This window comes from Pseudophryne corroboree, chromosome 4, assembly GCF_028390025.1.
Source record: "Pseudophryne corroboree isolate aPseCor3 chromosome 4, aPseCor3.hap2, whole genome shotgun sequence".
NCBI classification, from domain to species: domain Eukaryota; kingdom Metazoa; phylum Chordata; class Amphibia; order Anura; family Myobatrachidae; genus Pseudophryne; species Pseudophryne corroboree.
Window position 1 is genome coordinate 338,547,452 of NC_086447.1, and position 21,469 is coordinate 338,568,920.

General features: G+C 44.1%; 1 protein-coding gene across 1 annotated transcript in view; it reads right to left on the reverse strand.

Annotated features, from left to right (window-relative positions):
• LOC134909505 (probable cation-transporting ATPase 13A4) overlaps positions 1–7,833 on the reverse strand; it is a 332,428-nt gene extending 324,595 nt beyond the window's left edge. Inside the window, exon 1 of the mRNA XM_063916442.1 lies at positions 7,724–7,833. Within this exon, the coding sequence (XP_063772512.1) occupies positions 7,724–7,771 (48 nt within the window). The 5' untranslated portion in view covers positions 7,772–7,833. The remainder of the gene's footprint in view (positions 1–7,723) is intronic.
• Positions 7,834–21,469: the final 13,636 nt, after the last annotated feature.

Below are 21,469 nucleotides of genomic sequence, written 5' to 3' on the forward strand. Positions count from 1 at the left end.
GGACTACTGTACCGTACTGCTATATATATAATGGTGGTCATCAAAATTCTGCAATGTCCTCCTACTATATACTGCGCACAACTAAAATGCAGCACAGGTATGGATGGATAGTATACTTGACGACACAGAGGTAGAGCAATGGACTACTGTACCGTGCTGCTATATATATACTGGTGGTTTGCAAAATTCTGCACTGTCCTCCTACTATATAGTATATACTGCGCACAACTAAAATGCAGCACAGGTATGGATGAATAGTATACTTGATGACACAGAGGTAGAGCAATGGACTACTGTACCGTACTGCTATATATATACTGGTGGTCAGAAAAATTCTGCACTGTCCTCCTACTATATACTGTGCACAACTAAAATGCAGCATAGTATACTTGATGACACAGAGGTTGAGCAATGGATTACTGTACCGTGCTGCTATATATATACTGGTGGTCAGCAAAATTCTGCACTGTCCTCCTACTATATACTGCGCACAACTAAAATGCAGCATAGGTATGGATAGATAGTATACTTGACGACACAGAGGTAGAGCAGTGGACTACTGTACCGTACTGCTATATATATACTGGTGGTCAGCAAAATTCTGCACTGTCCTCCTACTATATACTGCGTACAACTAAAATGCAGAACAGGTATGGATGGATAGTATACTTGACAACACAGAGGTAGAGCAATGGACTACTGTACCGTACTGCTATATATATACTGGTGGTCAGCAAAATTCTGCACTGTCCTCCTACTATATACTGCGCACAACTAAAATGCAGCACAGGTATGGATGGATAGTATACTTGATGACACAGAGGTAGAGCAATGGACTACTGTACCGTACTGCTATATATAAACTGGTGGTCAGCCAAATTCTGCACTATCCTCCTACTATATACTGCGCACAACTAAAATGCAGCACAGGTATGGATGGATAGTATACTTGACGACACAGAGGTAGAGCAATGGACTACTGTACCGTACTGCTATATATATACTGGTGGTTTGCAAAATTCTGCACTGTCCTCCTTCTTTATAGTATATACTGCGCACAACTAAAATGCAGCACAGGTATGGATGGATAGTATACTTGATGACACAGAGGTAGAGCAATGGACTACTGTACCGTACTGCTATATATATACTGGTGGTTAGCAAAATTCTGCACTGTCCTCCTACTATATACTGCGCACAACTAAAATGCAGCACAGGTATGGATGGATAGTATACTTGATGACACAGAGGTAGAGCAATGGACTACTGTACCGTACTGCTATATATAAACTGGTGGTCAGCCAAATTCTGCACTGTCCTCCTACTATATACTGCGCACAACTAAAATGCAGCACAGGTATGGATGGATAGTATACTTGATGACACAGAGGTAGAGCAATGGACTACTGTACCGTACTGCTATATATATACTGGTGGTCAGCAATATTCTGCACTGTCCTCCTACTATATACTGCGCACAACTAAAATGCAGCACAGGTATGGATGGATAGTATACCTGACGACACAGAGGTAGAGCAATGGACTACTGTACCGTACTGCTATATATATACTGGTGGTCAGCAAAATTCTGCACTGTCCTCCTACGATACTGCGTACAACTAAAATGCAGCACAGGTATGGATGGATAGTATACTGGATGACACAAAGATAGAGCAATGGACTACTGTACCGTACTGCTATATATATACTGGTGGTCATCAAAATTCTGCAATGTCCTCCTACTATATACTGCACACAACTAAAATGCAGCACAGGTATGGATGGATAGTATACTTGATGACACAGAGGTAGAGCAATGGTCTACTGTACCGTACTGCTATATATATACTGGTGGTTTGCAAAATTCTGCACTGTCCTCCTACTATATACTGCGCACAACTAAAATGCAGCATAGGTATGGATAGATAGTATACTTGACGACACAGAGGTAGAGCAGTGGACTACTGTACCGTACTGCTATATATATATACTGGTGGTCAGCAAAATTCTGCACTGTCCTCCTACTATATACTGTGCACAACTAAAATGCAGCACAGGTATGGATGGATAGTATACTTGACGACACAGAGGTAGAGCAATGGACTACTGTACCGTACTGCTATATATATACTGGTGGTCAGCAAAATTCTGCACTGTCCTCCTACTATATACTGCGCACAACTAAAATGCAGCACAGGTATGGATGGATAGTATACTTGATGACACAGAGGTAGAGCAATGGACTACTGTACCGTACTGCTATATATAAACTGGTGGTCAGCCAAATTCTGCACTGTCCTCCTACTATATACTGCGCACAACTAAAAAGCAGCACAGGTATGGATGGATAGTATACTTGATGACACAGCGGTAGAGCAATGGACTACTGTACCGTACTGCTATATATATACTGGTGGTCAGCAAAATTCTGCACTGTCCTCCTACTATAATGCGCACAACTAAAATGCAGCACAGGTATGGATGGATAGTATACTTGATGACACAAAGGTAGAGCAATGGACTACTGTACCGTACTGCTATATATATACTGGTGGTTTGCAAAATTCTGCACTGTCCTCCTACTATATACTGCGCACAAATAAAATGCAGCACAGGTATGGATGGATTGTATACTTGACGACACAGAGGTAGAGCAATGGACTACTGTACCATACTGCTATATATATACTTGACGATAGTATACTTGACGACACAGAGGTAGAGCAATGGACTACTGTACCGTACTGCTATATATATACTGGTGGTTTGCAAAATTCTGCTCTGTCCTCCTACTATATAGTATATACTGCGCACAACTAAAATGCAGCACAGGTATGGATGGATAGTATACTTGACGACACAGAGGTAGAGCAATGGACTACTGTACCATACTGCTATATATATACTGTTGGTCAGCAAAATTCTGCACTGTCCTCCTACTATATACTGCACACAACTAAAATGCAGCACAGGTATGGATGGATAGTATACTTGACGACACAGAGGTAGAGCAATGGACTACTGTACCGTACTGCTATATATATACTGGTGGTCAGCAAAATTCTGCACTGTCCTCCTACTATATACTGCGCACAACTAAAATGCAGCACAGGTATGGATGGATTGTATACTTGACGACACAGAGGTAGAGCAATGGACTACTGTACCGTACTGCTATATATATACTGGTGGTCAGCAAAATTCTGCACTGTCCTCCTACTATAATCTGCGCACAACTAAAATGCAGCACAGGTATGGATGGATAGTATATTTGATGACACAGAGGTAGAGCAATGGACTACTGTACCATACTGCTATATATATATACTGGTGGTTTGCAAAATTCTGCACTGTCCTCCTACTGTATAGTATATACTGCGCACAACTAAAATGCAGCACAGGTATGGATGGATAGCATACTTGACGACACAGAGGTAGAGCAATGGACTACTGTACCATACTGCTATATATATACTGGTGGTCAGCAAAATTCTGCACTGTCCTCCTACTATATACTGCGCACAACTAAAATGCAGCACAGGTATGGATTGATAGTATATTTGACGACACAGAGGTAGAGCAATGGACTACTGTACCATACTGCTATATATATACCGGTGGTCAGCAAAATTCTGCACTGTCCTCCTACTATATACTGCGCACAACTGAAATGCAGCACAGGTATGGATGGATAGTATACTTGACGACACAGAGGTAGAGCAATGGACTACTGTACCGTAACTGCTATATATATACTGGTGGTTAGCAAAATTCTGCAATGTCCTCCTACAATATACTGCGCACAACTAAAATGCAGCACAGGAATGGATGGATAGTATACTTGACGACACAGAGGTAGAGCGATGGACTACTGTACTGTACTGCTATATATATACTGGTGGTTTGCAAAATTCTGCACTGTCCTCCTACTATATAGTATATACTGCGCACAACTAAAATGCAGCACAGGTATGGATGGATAGTATACTTGACGACACAGAGGTAGAGCAATGGACTACTGTACCGTACTGCTATATATATACTGGTGGTCAGCAAAATTCTGCACTGTCCTCCTACTATATACTGCGCACAACTAAAATGCAGCACAGGTATGGATGGATAGTTTACTTGACGACACAGAGGTAGAGCAATGGACTACTGTACCGTACTGCTATATATATACTGGTGTTCAGCAAAATTCTGCACTGTCCTCCTACTATATACTGCGCACAACTAAAATGCAGCACAGGTATGGAGGGATAGTATACTTGATGACACAGAGGTAGAGCAATGGACTACTGTACCGTACTGCTATATATATACTGGTGGTCAGCAAAATTCTGCACTGTCCTCCTACTATATACTGCGCACAACTAAAATGCAGCACAGGTATTGATGGATAGTATACTTGACAACAGAGAGGTAGGGCAATGGACTACTGTACCGTACTGCTATATATATACTGGTGTTTAGCAAAATTCTGCACTGTCCTCCTACTATATACTGCGCACAACTAAAATGCAGCACAGGTATGGATGGATAGTATACTTGATGACACAGAGGTAGAGCAATGGACTACTGTACTGTACTGCTATATATATACTGGGTGAAGTTCTGGGGGGTACGGATCCCGAGGAACCGAACCAGCTCATCTCTACTTATAGTATGTAAATTTTAAATGTTATGTCAATGCTGATTGGTTACTATGGGCAACTTCTCTACTGGATCAAGTCCCTTTTTTTTCACTGCTTAGTACAGGTACCCCTAATAGTCTTTAATCAGGCCCTGCTGTTTAGTATAACAGTACTGTATATCATTATAAAGATGGTAGGGCACAGAGCTGATCTAAAGCGCTGTCATTTCTAACTCCCTTGCCTCATTTTTATACCATCAAGTGTAAATCATATTCTAGCAATCTAAACAGACCTACTGTACAGTGGCGTGAAAAAGTGTTTGTCCCCTTCCTGATTTCATCTAATTTTGCATATTTGTCATATTTAATTGTTTCATATCTTAACACAGAGTTTAAAATAAGAGAAAGACAACTTGTTTAATCACAAATTACAGTTTTTAAAATATCATTTCATTTATTAAAGGAAAAAATGTATAAAATATCAACTGCTCCTGTTTTTAATAGTAATTGTCCCCTTATACCCCTTTCACACCAGAAATGCAGGGGTCTTATACGGGAATACGGTCCCTGGATCATGCAGGGACATTCCCGGGTAAGACCCCTTGCATACTGCAGTCAGTAGCCCAGCATATTGCCGGGTTGCTGACGTCAGCGGTAATGCTGCGGGGGCGGCGCAAGAGATCACATGATCTCCAAGTGCTGCCTGCTACATAGAAAGTGAACTGGAGCCGGGGCGCATTGACCCGTCTCCCGTTCACACAGACCCGGTTCTCGGGAGCATCCCGGGACCAACCCTGGTCGATTGCAGGGTTGAAATGCCGGTGCAGGAATCCCGGGATTTTGACCCTGTACCCTTTCACACTGAGAAATTTCTCGGGTTGGTGCACGTTCATGTGCAATAACCCAGGAAATTTTGGGCTGTGTGAAAGGGGTATAAGTTACTTATTCAACCAATGAACCAAATTGACTGGGTTCAGTTACACTAGACACAATCAGGCTTAATTACTGCCAGCCCTGTTGAATCTAAACATCACTAAAATAGAACCTTTCCAGTAGTGATGAGCGGGTTCGGTTCCTCGGGATCCGAATCCCCCCGAACTTCACCCATTTTACACGGTTCCGAGGCAGACTCAAATCTTCCCGCCTTGCTCGGTTAACCCGAGCGCGCCCGAACGTCATCATCCCGCTGTCGGATTCTCGCGATATTCATATTTTATATAATGAGCCGCGCGTCGCCGCCATTTTCACTCGTGCTTTGGAGATGATAGCGAGAGAACGTGGCTGCGTTCTCTTAGTTTCTGTGTTCAGTGTGCTGCAAATATCTGTGCTCAGTGTGCTGAAAATATCTGTGCTCAGTGTGCTTGCAAATATCTGTGCTCAGTGAGCTGAAAATATCTATGTTCTCTGCCTGAAAAACGCTCCATATCTGAGCTGCATTGTAGTATATATTAGGAGGACAGTGCAGATTTTTGCTGTGACCACCAGAATATATATAGCAGTACGGTACAGTAGTCCACTGCTCTACCTCTGTGTCGTCAAGTATACTATGCATCCATACCTGTGCTGCATTTTAGTTGTGCGCAAGTTGATAAGCTGACAAGTTGATAAGCAAGACTGGAACACAAACACAGTGGTTGCTACTGGCAACAACAGAAATGCATGACAATAGAATACAGACAGGGAAAGCAGAACAGACATACAAACACAGAATGCTCTATACCAGTGGCTGTTACTCCTGGCAACTGCAGTACCAACACAAAGGAGCAGATAAGACTGAGATAAGGAAATATATAGAGGGCAGACTAATAGGACTATGACAATGTACACAGATAAACAGGCCAGAGAGAGACTGTATTGGAATGGGACCGTGGAAATAGAGACAGGTGGCGGTATATGTAAAGCAGCTGTATGTAAATGAAAAATGATACTGGATAACAGAAACCCCAAGATACAGACAAGACAAAGAATAAGTATAGAGTGGAGAAATCCCCACTGCAGTTAAAGCCTAAACAGACAGGAACCAGACAGGACTGGGTCTGACAAGGACACTATAGCACAGGATCTCAAAGGACAAGAATATCAAACAGAGAGCCAAAGGCTCATGCAGCAAACAGGATGTATGACCAGCAGGGAGTTATGGGCAGAATGGGAATATAAAGGGAGTACTAACCAATGACCAGGTTCAGTACAGACAAGCCCCCTTTAATTACTAACTCAGTGGAACTGTGCTGCTGCACATCCACCAGGCTCCTGACTTTAACAAGAAACCACATGCTGGAGTAAGGTAACAAGGCATCTCCCATCAGGTGTGCTGCTACAGCAATTAAACAGACAGAATAGAGCTGCAATTAAACTGACAGAACAAAATTGCACACAGCACATGTAACAGAAGTAGAATCTGATTGGTTGCCATGGGCAACATCCCATCTTAAATAGAACTCCCATCATAGTACATTTACCATTGTTGTAAGATTTTCTTTGGATGATGCTGATTGCCATATACAGTATTTACTTCAGTTCAGACACATCTAAAGTATACATTAGACTTAATACACTTCATTTTAAAAATGCATGTAACTCAAAGCACAGCCAGGTAATACTGTATGTGTACTGACTCATATTGGTGCATATGTAAAATGACATCCTTACTATACTGTATTTAACTCTAAATCATCTTATATTGTGTATTTATTACATCATCTTGTTTAGAAAATTCAAGTCACAAAAATGCTTGCAATAAAAAAGAATAGTCAGGCAAGATCAGATTATGTGAAAAATGAGCAAGTTACATAACTTTCACAATCATCTTATCTATGGGATATAAGTTTATTATCACAATACAGGTACTGTAGCTGTTGTGTGTAGGGGTACCACCTCATCCCTTTAATTCTGGACACATATTAATTACACAGGTTCTGTGGCTGGCTGACTTCAAGACTCCATTTCATCTGGTTTTAATCAGCCACAGAACCTGTGTAATTAATATGTGTCCAGAATTAAAGGGATGAGGTGGTAACCCTAGTTGTGTGTATACACTTGTATTTAAAAATCCCAGAAACAAATAAACCCTAAGAGTAAGAGTAAACTCACCATTTCATTGTCTTCCCCCTGGTTAAGGATGGCATGGTTCTCTGCCATTTCTTCATGAACAAGTACAGCTGAGCATGGGAATGTGGCAGTACCTAATCCCTCCTGATCTGCAGTGTTTCTCACTGTGATACTTTTATTCCCTGAAAGTACATCCTTCTCATTTGCCTAAGGACTCTGATTGGAATATGTACAACACAGGAGACATTATTAATATTTACAAATATATAAAGGGACATTACAAGGATCTATCAGGAGATTTGTTTATTGAAAAATCTCTACACAGGACACGTAGACACCCTCTGAGGTTAGAGGAGAGAAAATGTCATACCCAATGAAGGAAAGGGTTCTTCACAGTAAGGGCAGTAAGGATTTGGAATTCCCTGCCTGAGAAGGTAGTATTAGTGGACTCAATCAATATGTTTTAAAATGGATTAGATAAATTCCTAACTGAAAGAAATATCCAAGGTTATAGCATTTTAAGTGAGTGTATTTCAAATTATAGTGTTAGTTAGAATTAGTAACTTAACTTCATCTGGGTCAGTATCAGAGGGGATTAAGATCTTAGGGGGCCCTAAGGAAAACACAGATTTGGGGCCCTCTTCCTCAAACAATCCATAGCACTATAGTTTTGTTTCTGATTTATGCCCCTCACAATATTTGTTAGCTGTGTATGTGTCTATCTCTACAGCTACTACTATATAATAATATGTCAATTGTAAAGTGCAATGGAATATGCTGGCGCTGTATAAGTAATGAGGTTGGGACCTGCCAATACCCCTTTTCCACTAACTCTAAAAACACGGGTAAATGCGCAGGGGTGCACATTTACCCATGTTTTTTTCTAGTGGAAACTGTTTCCCCTGCAAATACCCTGATCAAGTGATCGGGAAATCCTACCCGGGTAGCTTGCCGGGTTGAACACATGTTCAACCCGGTAAGCTGTGTAGTGTAAACGGAAGCCGTGTCGATGTGACACGGCTCCCGTTCACAGTCTATGGAAGGGCAGCGCTGGGAGATCATGTGATCTCCGAGCGCCGCCCCTACCACGTCACCAGAGCGTCACCAACCCGGCAATATGCCGGGTTGGTGAGTGCAGCGTAGAGGGGGGCTCTAGTACGGGTCGCAGCCGTGTCAGGCTCCCGGCTGCGACCCGTGCTAGATAGTGAAAAAGGGGTATAACAGGTGAAGGGGTAAATTTTCAAAATGTTTTATACATTTTGCGCATGTGCACATCTGCAAAAACAAGCCAGTAAAGTAGGAAGTTATCCCTTTCTGTCAACCCTGTACAGCCTGGCTGACTCTTAAAGTGACAGTAGCCTTTTATCCCCCCCACCCAAAATGTTGCAGGCAGGCTCCTCACAGTCAGTGCATGCCGCCCTACCCTGTTAAACATTTCCACTCAACCTTCACTGTCACACATTCCCACTCACCGCACACCGTCACTCATTCCCACACACAGCACACTGTTACACATTCCCACTCACACATTCCCACCCCTCACACCGTCGCACATACCCACTCACCCTTCACTGTCACACTTAGCCACTCACTGTCACACATACGCACATACCCCTCCCTGTCACACATACTCACTCACCACTCACTGTAACATTCCCATTTACTCCTCCCTGTAACACATTCCCACTCACCCCTCCCTGTCACACATACCCACTTGCCATCATACATACTCACTCGCCACTCACTATCACATGTACACACTCACCATCACACATACCCACTCACCGCTCACCGTCACAAGTACCCACTCGCCGCTCATGCATACCCACTCACCACTCATTGTCACACTTTCCCACTCACCCCATACTGTCCCACATTCCCACTCACCACCCACTGTAACACATTCCCACTCACTGCTCACCATCACACGTACCCACTCACCCTCACACATTCCCATGCAGCCCTCACTGTCACACATACCCACTCACCACTCACTGTCACACTTACCCACTCACCATCACACATATGCAGTCGCACTCACCGCTTACTGGCACACATACCCCTCACTGTCACACATCCCCACTCACCCCTCCCTGTCACCCATTCCAACTCATGGCTCACTATCACAAGTACCCACTCACCCTTCACTGTCACACTTACCCACTCACCGTCACACATACGCACTCACCGCTCACTGTCACACATTCCCACTCACCACTCACCGTCACAAGTACCCACTCACCCCTCACGCATACCCTCTCAACACTCACTGTCACACATTCCCACTCACCCCTCACTGTCCCACATACCCACTCACCCTTCATGTCAGACATTCCCACTCACCCCTTACAGTCACACGTACCCACTCACAGCTCACACATACCCATTCAACCTCACAGATTCCCTCTCTCCCCTCAGCATCACACATACCCACTCACCCCTCACTTTCACATGTACCCTCTAACCATCACACATTACCACTAACCCCTCATCATCACACATTCCCACTCACCCATCCCTGTCACACATTCACACTCACCCCTCCCTGTCACACATTCACACTCACCCTTAACTGTCACACATTCCCACTCAACCCTCCCTGTCACACATACCCACTTACCCCTCACTGTCACACGTACCCACTCACCGCTTACCGTCACACATTCCCACTCACTGTTACATATACCCACACACTGCTCACCATCACACATACCCACTCACTGTTACATATACCCACTCACTGCTCACCATCACACATACCCACTCACAGCTCACCATCACACATACCCACTCACCATTCACCGTCACACATACCCACTCACCGTCACACATACCCACTCACCGTCACACATACCCACTTGCCGCCACACGTACCCACTAATCCCTCACCGACAAACAAACCCACTTGCCACGCACAAATACCCACTCACCATCATACATACCCACTCACCATTCACTGTCACACGTACCCACTCACCGTCACACATACCCACTCACTGTCACACGTACCCACTCGCCGCTCACCGCCACACATACCCACTTGCCATCACACGTACCCACTCACCACCACCTCTTGTTAAGACCAGCACCCACTTAGGTTAGGGGAGAGGAAATTCCACACACAGAGGCGGGAAGGTTTTTCACAGTAAGGACAATATGAGTTTGGAATTCCCTGTCTGAGAAAGTAGTAATGGCAGACTCAGTCAATACTTTTAATAATGGCCTAGATAAATTCCTAATGGATAAGGATATACAGGGTTATGGTGGATAGATCACGTACCATAGTCAGGGCCGGATTAAGAATGGGGCGGGTGGAGCTGCAGCTCCAGGCCCCCCATGAAAAAAGGCCCAGATGACATTGGTGACAAGAAAAAAAATAAAAATTTCTGTAACTATCGTCAGTGGCCGTCTGAATCCCCGCCCTCTACCTCCCTCGCCCCTCCACCCCACCTAGTGTCCGACTACACATACACTTCATAGTGCGGCGCAGCTAAATGGCCTCCCTGCGCCTCTGTGTAGATGCACTGCAGTGCAATACTAGGAGGCTGGCCGCGGGCTGAGGCTATCCGGCCTCTCCCCTCCACTCATGTCATGTCACCTACCCCTGCTCCTCTCAGCCGCTGCCGCTGCTGAAAGCCACGAGATCCAAACGATGGGGACCCATTGCTGCCTGCTCCACTGATGGGGACCCGCTGCTGCCATCGCCTCTGATGCGGAGCCGCTGCTAATGCGGACCCGCTGCTGATGGGGATGCGCTGCTGCCGGCGCCTCTGATGCGGACCCGTTGCCCCCACCGATGGGGACCCGCTACTATCGAAGGTGCAGAGAGGGGATGCCTGGTCACATGTTAACAAAGTGCCACCTGTTTGGGGGTTAGGGGATGCCTGTCTCAACCCTTTCACTGTGCCCCCCCTTTTTTTCCCTCTGTCTCCTCCCCTCTCTCTCTCTCCCTTCTCTCTGTGTGTGGGTCTCCCCCTTCTCTCTCTCTCTCTCTCTCTCTCTCTGTCTTTCTCTCTGGGCCCCCCCTTCTCTCTCTCTCTCTCTGGGTCTCCACCTTCTCTCTCTCTCTCTCTCTCTCTCTCTCTCTCTGTGGGTCTCCCCCTTTTCTCTCTCTCTCTCTGTGGGTCTCATTTTCTCCCTCTCTCTGTGGGTCTCCCCCTTTTCTCTCTCTCTCTCTCTGGGTCTCCCCTTTTCTCCCTTTCTCTCTCTCTCTCTGGGTCCCCCTTTTCTCTCTCTGGCTCTCTCTGTGGATCTCCCCCTTTTCTCTCTTTTCTCTGGGTCTCCCCTTTTATCTCTCTCCGTGGATCTCCCCCTTCTCTCTCTCTCTCTCTCTCTCTCTCTCTCTGTGGGTCTCCCTCTTTTCTCTCTTTCTCACCTTCCCTGTGTCTGCACCCTTCTCTTTACTGTCTGTCTCACCTCTTCTCTCCCTCTCTGTTCCCTCACTCTCTCTGTCCTTCCTTCTCTCTCTATCTGTCTCCCCCTTCTTTCACTCTCTCTCCGTGTGTCCCCCTTCTATCTCTCTGTGTCTACCCCTTCTCTCTCGCTCTCTGTGTCTCCACCTTCTCTCTCTCTCCTCTTTCTCTCCCTCTCTGTCCCCCTTCTCTCTCTGTCACCTCCTTCTTTCACTCTCTCTCTGTGTCTCCCCCTTCTCTCTCTCTCTCTGTGTCTCCCCCTCTCTCTCTCTCTCTCTCTCTCTGTCTCCCCCTTCTCTCTCTCTCTCTGTGTCTCCCCCTTCTCTCTCTCTCCCCCCATTCTCTCTCTCTGTCTCTCTCTCCTTTCTCTCTGTCTCTCTCTCCCTTCTCTCTCTTTCTGTGTCTCCCCCTATTCTCTCTCTCTCTCTATCTCCCTCTTCTCTCTCTCTCTGTCTCTCACACTCTGTTTCCCCTTCACTCATCACCCCTCTCTCCCTTTCTATCTCTACCACTTCTCGCCCTCTCTCTATCTCCCACTTTTCCCTCTCCCATGTCTCCCGATTCTTTCTCTCCCTCTCTGTCACTCTCTTCTCCCTCACCCCCTCTCTGCATCTTCCCCCTTCTCTCTCTCTCTTTGTGTCCCCCTAATCTCTCTCCCCTCTCCCTCTGTGGCTCCTTCCATTCTCTCTCTCCCCCCCTTTCTCTCCCCCTCTTTCTCTCTCTCTCCTCTTGCTCTCCCCCTCCCTTCCTCTCTCCTTCTCTCCCTCTCACCCCCTCTCTGTTTCTCCCTTCTCTCCCTATCTCCCCACTTCTCTCTCTATATATATATATCTATATGTATCCCGCCTTCTCGCTCTATCTCTGTGTATCCCCTTCTCTCTCTTCCCACTGTCTCCCATCAACCCACTCTCCCCCTTTCTATCTCTACCACTTCTCCCCCTCTCTCTGTCTCCCGCTTTTCCCTATCCTCTTTCTCACCCTTCTCTCTCTGTCTCCCCCTTTTTTCTTTCTCTCTGTTTCCCCCTTCTCTCTCTCTCTCTCTCTCTCTCTTTCTCTCTCCATATGTCCCCTTCTTTCTCTCTCTGTCTCCCCACTTCTGTCTCCTCTCCCCCTCTCACCTCTCCTCCTCTCTCTCTCTGTCTCCCCCTTCTCTCTGTGTATCTCTCCATTCTCCTTTTGTGTCTCCTCCCCTTCTCTCTGTCACCCACTCTTTCTCTCTGTCTCCCCTTTGTCTCTCCCCCTTTCTCTCTCCTCTCTATCGCTCTCTCTTTCTCTCTCACTCCCTCTCTGTCTCCCTGTTCTCCCTCTGTCTATCTCTCTCCCTGTATCTCCCCCTTCTTTCTCTCTCTGTCTCCCCCTTCTTTCTCTCTCTGCCCACACCTTCTCTCTTTGTGTCTCCACCTTCACTCTTTCTGTGTGTCTCTCTATGTACCTACCCCCTTTCTCTCTCCCACGTCTCCCCCCTCTCTCTCACCATATCACTAGTCATGCGACCACAGCACTGGTCACACCCCTGTGGGGGCACACAACAGGCCCTTCAGCCATTTCAGCTCCAGGCCCATGTGGACCTTAATCTGGCCCTGACCATAGTTATAATAAAATGAGGAAATACAACACAACAGCCGACTTTATCAACAGATAAAATTACTCCTGAAAATAATACAGAGTAGGAGAACACAAATAGGTTGAATTCGATGGACAAATTGTGTTTTTCAACCTCACAAATTATGTAACTATGTAACCAGTCATACCCACTCCCTGTCACACGTACACACTCACCGCCACACATACCCCTTCACCGCTCATCGCCACACATTCCAACTCACTGTAGCACTTTCCCATTCACCCCTCATTGTAACACATATTCCACTCACTCCCTGAGACCCCAGGATAACCACACAGTCATACAGTAGTATCCTCCCTCCTCTCCTCCAAAGCAACAAATGCTTCCTCTGCCCATCTAGAGTACATCCAGGTGTCTCTCCACCTCCCTCTCACCTTGCACCAGCATGACAGTGTCAAAAGCTTCACCAAGTCAAAAGCGCTTCTTCCGGACACAGGCGCATCATGGCTCCCAGCAACGGCAGGCTCCCAGCAGCGGCAAGCTCCCAGCAGTGGCAGTCACACTGCGTCCTGGCAGGCTGCTCTCTAAATGCATGTGACATCATATACATGTGTGTCATGAAAGTCACAAGCACAACACCTTATTTGGAATGGAAGGTCACAGGCAAGCGCAGGAGGAGCACTGGCAGGCACCCGGCAGCTGTCTAAACACTGACAGCCTGCCAGAGCCTTTAAAGCAAGCTAGTGCAAGCAGATTTTTTTTAAAGCTGAGAGTCAGCCAGGCAATTTCGGTGGGCTCCTGGGACCCACCTTGTCCTAGGCATCCGCTTTGGATGGCTTGTGGTAAATCTGTCACCGGTCAGTATAGTTAAACTACAGTAGTGTTACATACAGATTAGTATTAGAATTATAATAGAGGTTGAACTAGATGGACATTTTGTCCTTTTTCAAACTCAACAACTATGTTACTATGTTACAGCTGTTTTCCAATACATGTAGAGTAGGGGTTATTCAGGTCTAGACCTACACAGCTAGACTCACCCTACAAACAACACTCAGTAGAAGTGTATATCTAGATTTCATCTTTCTTTTTCTTATCACTTTGGGGCCTATTCATTATACTAATTACACTACTCAACCGCCATTTTGCATCTGACATGAGATATATCAATTTCCAGGTAATTTTGTGCGTGAAATCCAAATATACCATCAGTAAATTTGATCTCACGTAAGGTGTTTAATGTAACCCTACCCTCAATACCTTGAACGAGAGCTGTCTATGTATTCTATTAAGGGATGGTTACCTAATAGCTGTGCCTCCACTCAAGCTATGTGTAGTATTTAACTACCGTTAAGGCTTGCTTGAGTAAGCCTGATCTCTATCCTTAGGGGATAATTCACTTATATCATAGATATATTATCTAATATACCTGTCTCTTTCTTCCAGGATCTTCAGATCAACTTCCAGACGGACCAGACACACATGGAAAGTATAACACTTTAATGACCAGTACCAAATGGATTAAGTATACATTAACATTTCATCAATTACACATTCCCCTTTAAGTCATTAATCCATGCTAACCCCCTGTCAATTAGGCCTATACACAGTACCTGCATGCAATACAACAAATCCTTTTTCTTTTCAAGACACCCTTAGGTGTTAGAGTGACCCGGGTACTCTTAATATGATAGTGCACTATAAGGGCCCATAAACTTCCTAAAAATAACAGCAGTTAATACAGAATGTCTGACACTCTGTTTTAGTATCAACTATCAGTTCTCCCTTCAGTTAAATAAAAAGATGTTTGGCTCAGTCTACTTATGGTAGCGATTACTTTCTCCTATAAGGTTACTTATAGTTCCTCCTTGGCAGATAACAGAAAGTATCTATTTAGCTCATAGATAGTAACATCAACAGTTGATTACCAAGGAATCTGTATCCTTTCCTCAGTAAAAATGTTACCGTAGTTGTCCAGTATTAAACTAAACTCCTAAGAAGCTGGTATGATAAACCTTTGTTATGCTGCGTCCTTGTGTCCATTTGAAGTAGCTGATGCTTTCTATATTTCAGAGCATATATATCTTTTCGATTCCTGTATGCCTCAAATTATAGTTGTCTCTTAGGATGAGTCTATATTAAATATATCTGCAAGAGATGGTTTCTCTTATCATAGTCACAGCGAGCTCAAATCCTTTAACTTTAAAACTAATAGTCTCTTACGTGTCAGTCCTTCTTACGGGTTCACGAATATACATATAACACAGTTGTATTAAAGTGCCACAAGCTAGTCCTTGAATCGGGATGATATTCTAATCCTTTGTGGCTAAGAGGCTTTAACATCCATCCAATGTCACTGTAGTATGGCTACCTTTAATGTCCTTGACTCTAATTCTGCTAATTCAGGGGCATAAATACACATATTAGGTGGCAGCTTTTAGGTGTTACTTTCTTTTTAGCGCTGCGGAACAATGTCTCTGGCTCTCCTTTGACTGATGTGATGCTGATATATGGGGGAGCTTTAAAACTATTTATGAAGCGTTAAACAGTTCAAGTTTCACTCCACTCCTCCTGTTACATATATATACGCAGTGCTTTCTACCTTCTCCTTAGCACTATCATTAAGCCATACATGGAACTGTAATTATAGGCACTCTGACTACTGTGACCCATTACTATCCTCCTGCTTAATAGCCATTATTGCGGCCTAGCCCTGGAGTCCTTAGTCCCAATATGAAATTGACTATGTACCATAGTCACCTATGGCTTGCTGTGCTTAGTGTAGGGGTAATATAAATGGCTGGATTATGCACTCACACTTCTACGATCTAGTGATGCTGCTGCAGGCTGCTCCCCCGACTCCTCCCTTACACTTACAGTCACACAGAATGGAGCCTCTGCTGCTGGTCCTGGCTTCTTTGTTGTGGCTGTCAGAGTTTGTGCCGGTAATAGGTAGGAAGGAACCCTCTCTGCCTCCCTGTCATAGATGCGCCCTTCCAATACTGCTGGGTGAGTTGACTAGCGCTGATGCCGGGTTCTATGAACAGTGCTGAGTCTCAATGCTGCTGTCACCACCTTTACAGTAAGGAAGCTCTGTTCTGGCTACACACACTAAGCCCCCTCCGGCTGCCGCAATGTATACCGCTCAGCTCTAATGCGGGCGACGGCCGGAGCAGCAAAAAACTATGTCCTCTCACCAAGGGATATGCAGTCTCTCCCTCAGCTATACTCACAGCACCTCTCCACCCCTCTCTAGTAGTCACATGACCCACTCTGAGGTGATGCCCCGCCCACTGGCAATCACCCCACTAGGTGATTGACAGTTAGGAACACAAGGACATTAACCCTTTAGATACACTGTGAAACCATAAAATAAGCCTTAATTGTATTCACCACTACATTTACATCAATGTACATACAATTACATATATGTGAACTGTATTATTTACCTCAAAACATGCATACAGTATTACAACATCCATTAACTTTTATATGAATAATATATATGCTTATACTCCATTTTAGTCACCATATTATAACTACCTCAGTATAAGTGTTGTTTAAACCCTAAATCAGGGTTACATTTCTCCCCATGGTGCATTGTCACTGTTTAACATCTTTAGGTGCCAATGCACCTTCTACCTTACTCACTATGCTAAAATAGTATATATTCATTCACATCCATTAGCAAGCCACCTCATCTCAACCATTTTAACTGTTGGCCAAATAGGGAGGGATGGAACTACATAGCCTTCATGCCTCCCAGGGATAGTGTTCTCTTATCGTGCTGGTTTCCCTAGCTCTTCTACACCTGATTTATTGACTTCTTTTAGTACTGGACTTCGGATGGAAGATTTAAGAGATTGTGCTAGGGTAAAGTTATCATGTACCTCACTACGATTGTCACTGAGACTAGTTTCTTTCTCTGACGAAGCTTCTAAAGTTATCAAGTCTTCAGCATCTGAATTTTCCGTTTCTTGATCCTGGGACTGATTTAATCTACCATTGAATCTCGAGAGAGGTCGGTAATGTAAGGTTGTAGAAGGATGACATGGAGCTGGATCTCTCCCTTGCCTTTGTTCTGAATATGCACTTCCTTCATCAACCGCTTTTTCTCGTGGTTGATAACAATAACTGTATGATCCTCGTCGGTTTGGAGCAAATCGACTCCCTTTCACTGGTACTCCACCTATGCCAGTCACATTTGCTGCATGTACACCCTTTTCCCCTTCCAACACTTCAAATTCTACTTTCTCTCCATCTCCTACACTGTACAACAGTTTTAGGGGGTTATTCTTCGTTATGGATGTCCAATGTACAAATATGTCTTCTCCGGTGTCATGCCTTTTAATGAAGCCATAGCCTTTCTTCACATGGAACCATATTACTGTGCCAGTCATTTTAAGAGACATATACTGTGTCCCTTTACTATCAACTTTATTCATAGAAGATTGTCTCAGCAATATACCATCCACTACCTCAGTCTGTAATGCTATGTCCATAGTATCCGGTCGCATAGAAAATTCATGGATACGGTCTTCAGGACAGTTGTTTAGGAAGTTGGCATCCTTGAGTATTTTATTCTCAGATTCTAGCTGAGACAGTCTTTCTTTCATTTCATTCAGACGAATATGATCCTCCTTTTCAGTTTCTTTACCCACTTCCAATAATTCAGACAACTCAGTTATTTTTGATTCCAGAGAATGAATATTGTCTTCCTGCTGCTGGTACATTATCAACTTTTGTTGCTCCTGATCCACTCTGGTTTGTCTTTCATCAGATGCCATGGTTTCCATCTCTCTCTGTATAAACCAAAGTTCTCTTTCAAGCTCTTTGTTCCTCTCATCAATTTTGGTGTTAAACATCTGTTCTTCTTTTAGCTTCCATCGGGTTTCATCTAGAACCTCCAACAACTGATAAATATGTTTAGACCTGTCCAGTGCTATATGTCTTATCACCTCTATCGGGGTCTGTAGATCCACTGGGCTATCTCTTCTTGTTGGTTCCTCAATGGAAGTTGGAAACAGGGAAAGCAGGTCCTTCTGTTGATCTTTTGGCAGAGCTAATACTAATTGTCCATGTTTCTTATAATCCTCAGCTATTTGCTTTAGCACAGTTTCTAATTTCTGTATACCTACATCTATCTTCACTTTCCCTGGAACTCTCTCTTTCAGTGGTAGAACATTCTTATCTCCTTTCATTCCATAATCCATGTTAGCGACCAAAGTATGAGCAAGGTTGTCACTAACACCTCCCTCACTATCCTTTAGGTGGGGATCAAGTCTGACTTTCTTGTCCTTTGATTTTTTCTTTCTCTTCTCCAACTCTACAGGGACATCTAATATTTTTTCATTTTTCTCACCTAGGTTATTTACAAAAGTTCCCACAAACTTGCATGTCACCTCTTCCTTTAAGCCTGGTCCCTTATGGTACTCTTGTTTGTCCATACTTTTACATTCTCTATTGGCTTCAACTCTCCCAACTGATACAGCAATGGCTTTATGTCCAACCTTCTCCCTGTTCCTTTGCTTCTTTCCCATATTTGTATTTTATTTTTAGGGATGTGAGGACTTTATCAATAATAATTAATGGCAGCTGACACCTGTGGTGTAACAGGGCCTGAGTGTAACTTCTATCTCAGCAGTGCCTCCAAATGTAACCCTACCCTCAATACCTTGAACGAGAGCTGTCTATGTATTCTATTAAGGGATGGTTACCTAATAGCTGTGCCTCCACTCAAGCTATGTGTAGTATTTAACTACCGTTAAGGCTTGCTTGAGTAAGCCTGATCTCTATCCTTAGGGGATAATTCACTTATATCATAGATATATTATCTAATATACCTGTCTCTTTCTTCCAGGATCTTCAGATCAACTTCCAGACGGACCAGACACACATGGAAAGTATAACACTTTAATGACCAGTACCAAATGGATTAAGTATACATTAACATTTCATCAATTACACATTCCCCTTTAAGTCATGAATCCATGCTAACCCCCTGTCAATTAGGCCTATACACAGTACCTGCATGCAATACAACAAATCCTTTTTCTTTTCAAGACACCCTTAGGTGTTAGAGTGACCCGGGTACTCTTAATATGATAGTGCACTATAAGGGCCCATAAACTTCCTAAAAATAACAGCAGTTAATACAGAATGTCTGACACTCTGTTTTAGTATCAACTATCAGTTCTCCCTTCAGTTAAATAAAAAGATGTTTGGCTCAGTCTACTTATGGTAGCGATTACTTTCTCCTATAAGGTTACTTATAGTTCCTCCTTGGCAGATAACAGAAAGTATCTATTTAGCTCATAGATAGTAACAACAACAGTTGATTACCAAGGAATCTGTATCCTTTCCTCAGTAAAAATGTTACCGTAGTTGTCCAGTATTAAACTAAACTCCTAAGAAGCTGGTATGATAAACCTTTGTTATGCTGCGTCCTTGTGTCCATTTGAAGTAGCTGATGCTTTCTATATTTCAGAGCATATATATCTTTTCGATTCCTGTATGCCTCAAATTATAGTTGTCTCTTAGGATGAGTCTATATTAAATATATCTGCAAGAGATGGTTTCTCTTATCATAGTCACAGCGAGCTCAAATCCTTTAACTTTAAAACTAATAGTCTCTTACGTGTCAGTCCTTCTTACGGGTTCACGAATATACATATAACACAGTTGTATTAAAGTGCCACAAGCTAGTCCTTGAATCGGGATGATATTCTAATCCTTTGTGGCTAAGAGGCTTTAACATCCATCCAATGTCACTGTAGTATGGCTACCTTTAATGTCCTTGACTCTAATTCTGCTAATTCAGGGGCATAAATACACATATTAGGTGGCAGCTTTTAGGTGTTACTTTCTATTTAGCGCTGCGGAACAATGTCTCTGGCTCTCCTTTGACTGATGTGATGCTGATATATGGGGGAGCTTTAAAACTATTTATGAAGCGTTAAACAGTTCAAGTTTCACTCCACTCCTCCTGTTACATATATATACGCAGTGCTTTCTACCTTCTCCTTAGCACTATCATTAAGCCATACATGGAACTGTAATTATAGGCACTCTGACTACTGTGACCCATTACTATCCTCCTGCTTAATAGCTATTATTGCGGCCTAGCCCTGGAGTCCTTAGTCCCAATATGAAATTGACTATGTACCATAGTCACCTATGGCTTGCTGTGCTTAGTGTAGGGGTAATATAAATGGCTGGATTATGCACTCACACTTCTACGATCTAGTGATGCTGCTGCAGGCTGCTCCCCCGACTCCTCCCTTACACTTACAGTCACACAGAATGGAGCCTCTGCTGCTGGTCCTGGCTTCTTTGTTGTGGCTGTCAGAGTCTGTGCCGGTAATAGGTAGGAAGGAACACTCTCTGCCTCCCTGTCATAGATGCGCCCTTCCAATACTGCTGGGTGAGTTGACTAGCGCTGATGCCGGGTTCTATGAACAGTGCTGAGTCTCAATGCTGCTGTCACCACCTTTACAGTAAGGAAGCTCTGTTCTGGCTACACACACTAAGCCCCCTCCGGCCGCCGCAATGTATACCGCTCAGCTCTAATGCGGGCGACGGCCGGAGCAGCAAAAAACTATGTCCTCTCACCAAGGGATATGCAGTCTCTCACTCAGCTATACTCACAGCACCTCTCCACCCCTCTCTAGTAGTCACATGACCCACTCTGAGGTGATGCCCCGCCCACTGGCAATCACCCCACTAGGTGATTGACAGTTAGGAACACAAGGACATTAACCCTTTAGATACACTGTGAAACCATAAAATAAGCCTTAATTGTATTCACCACTA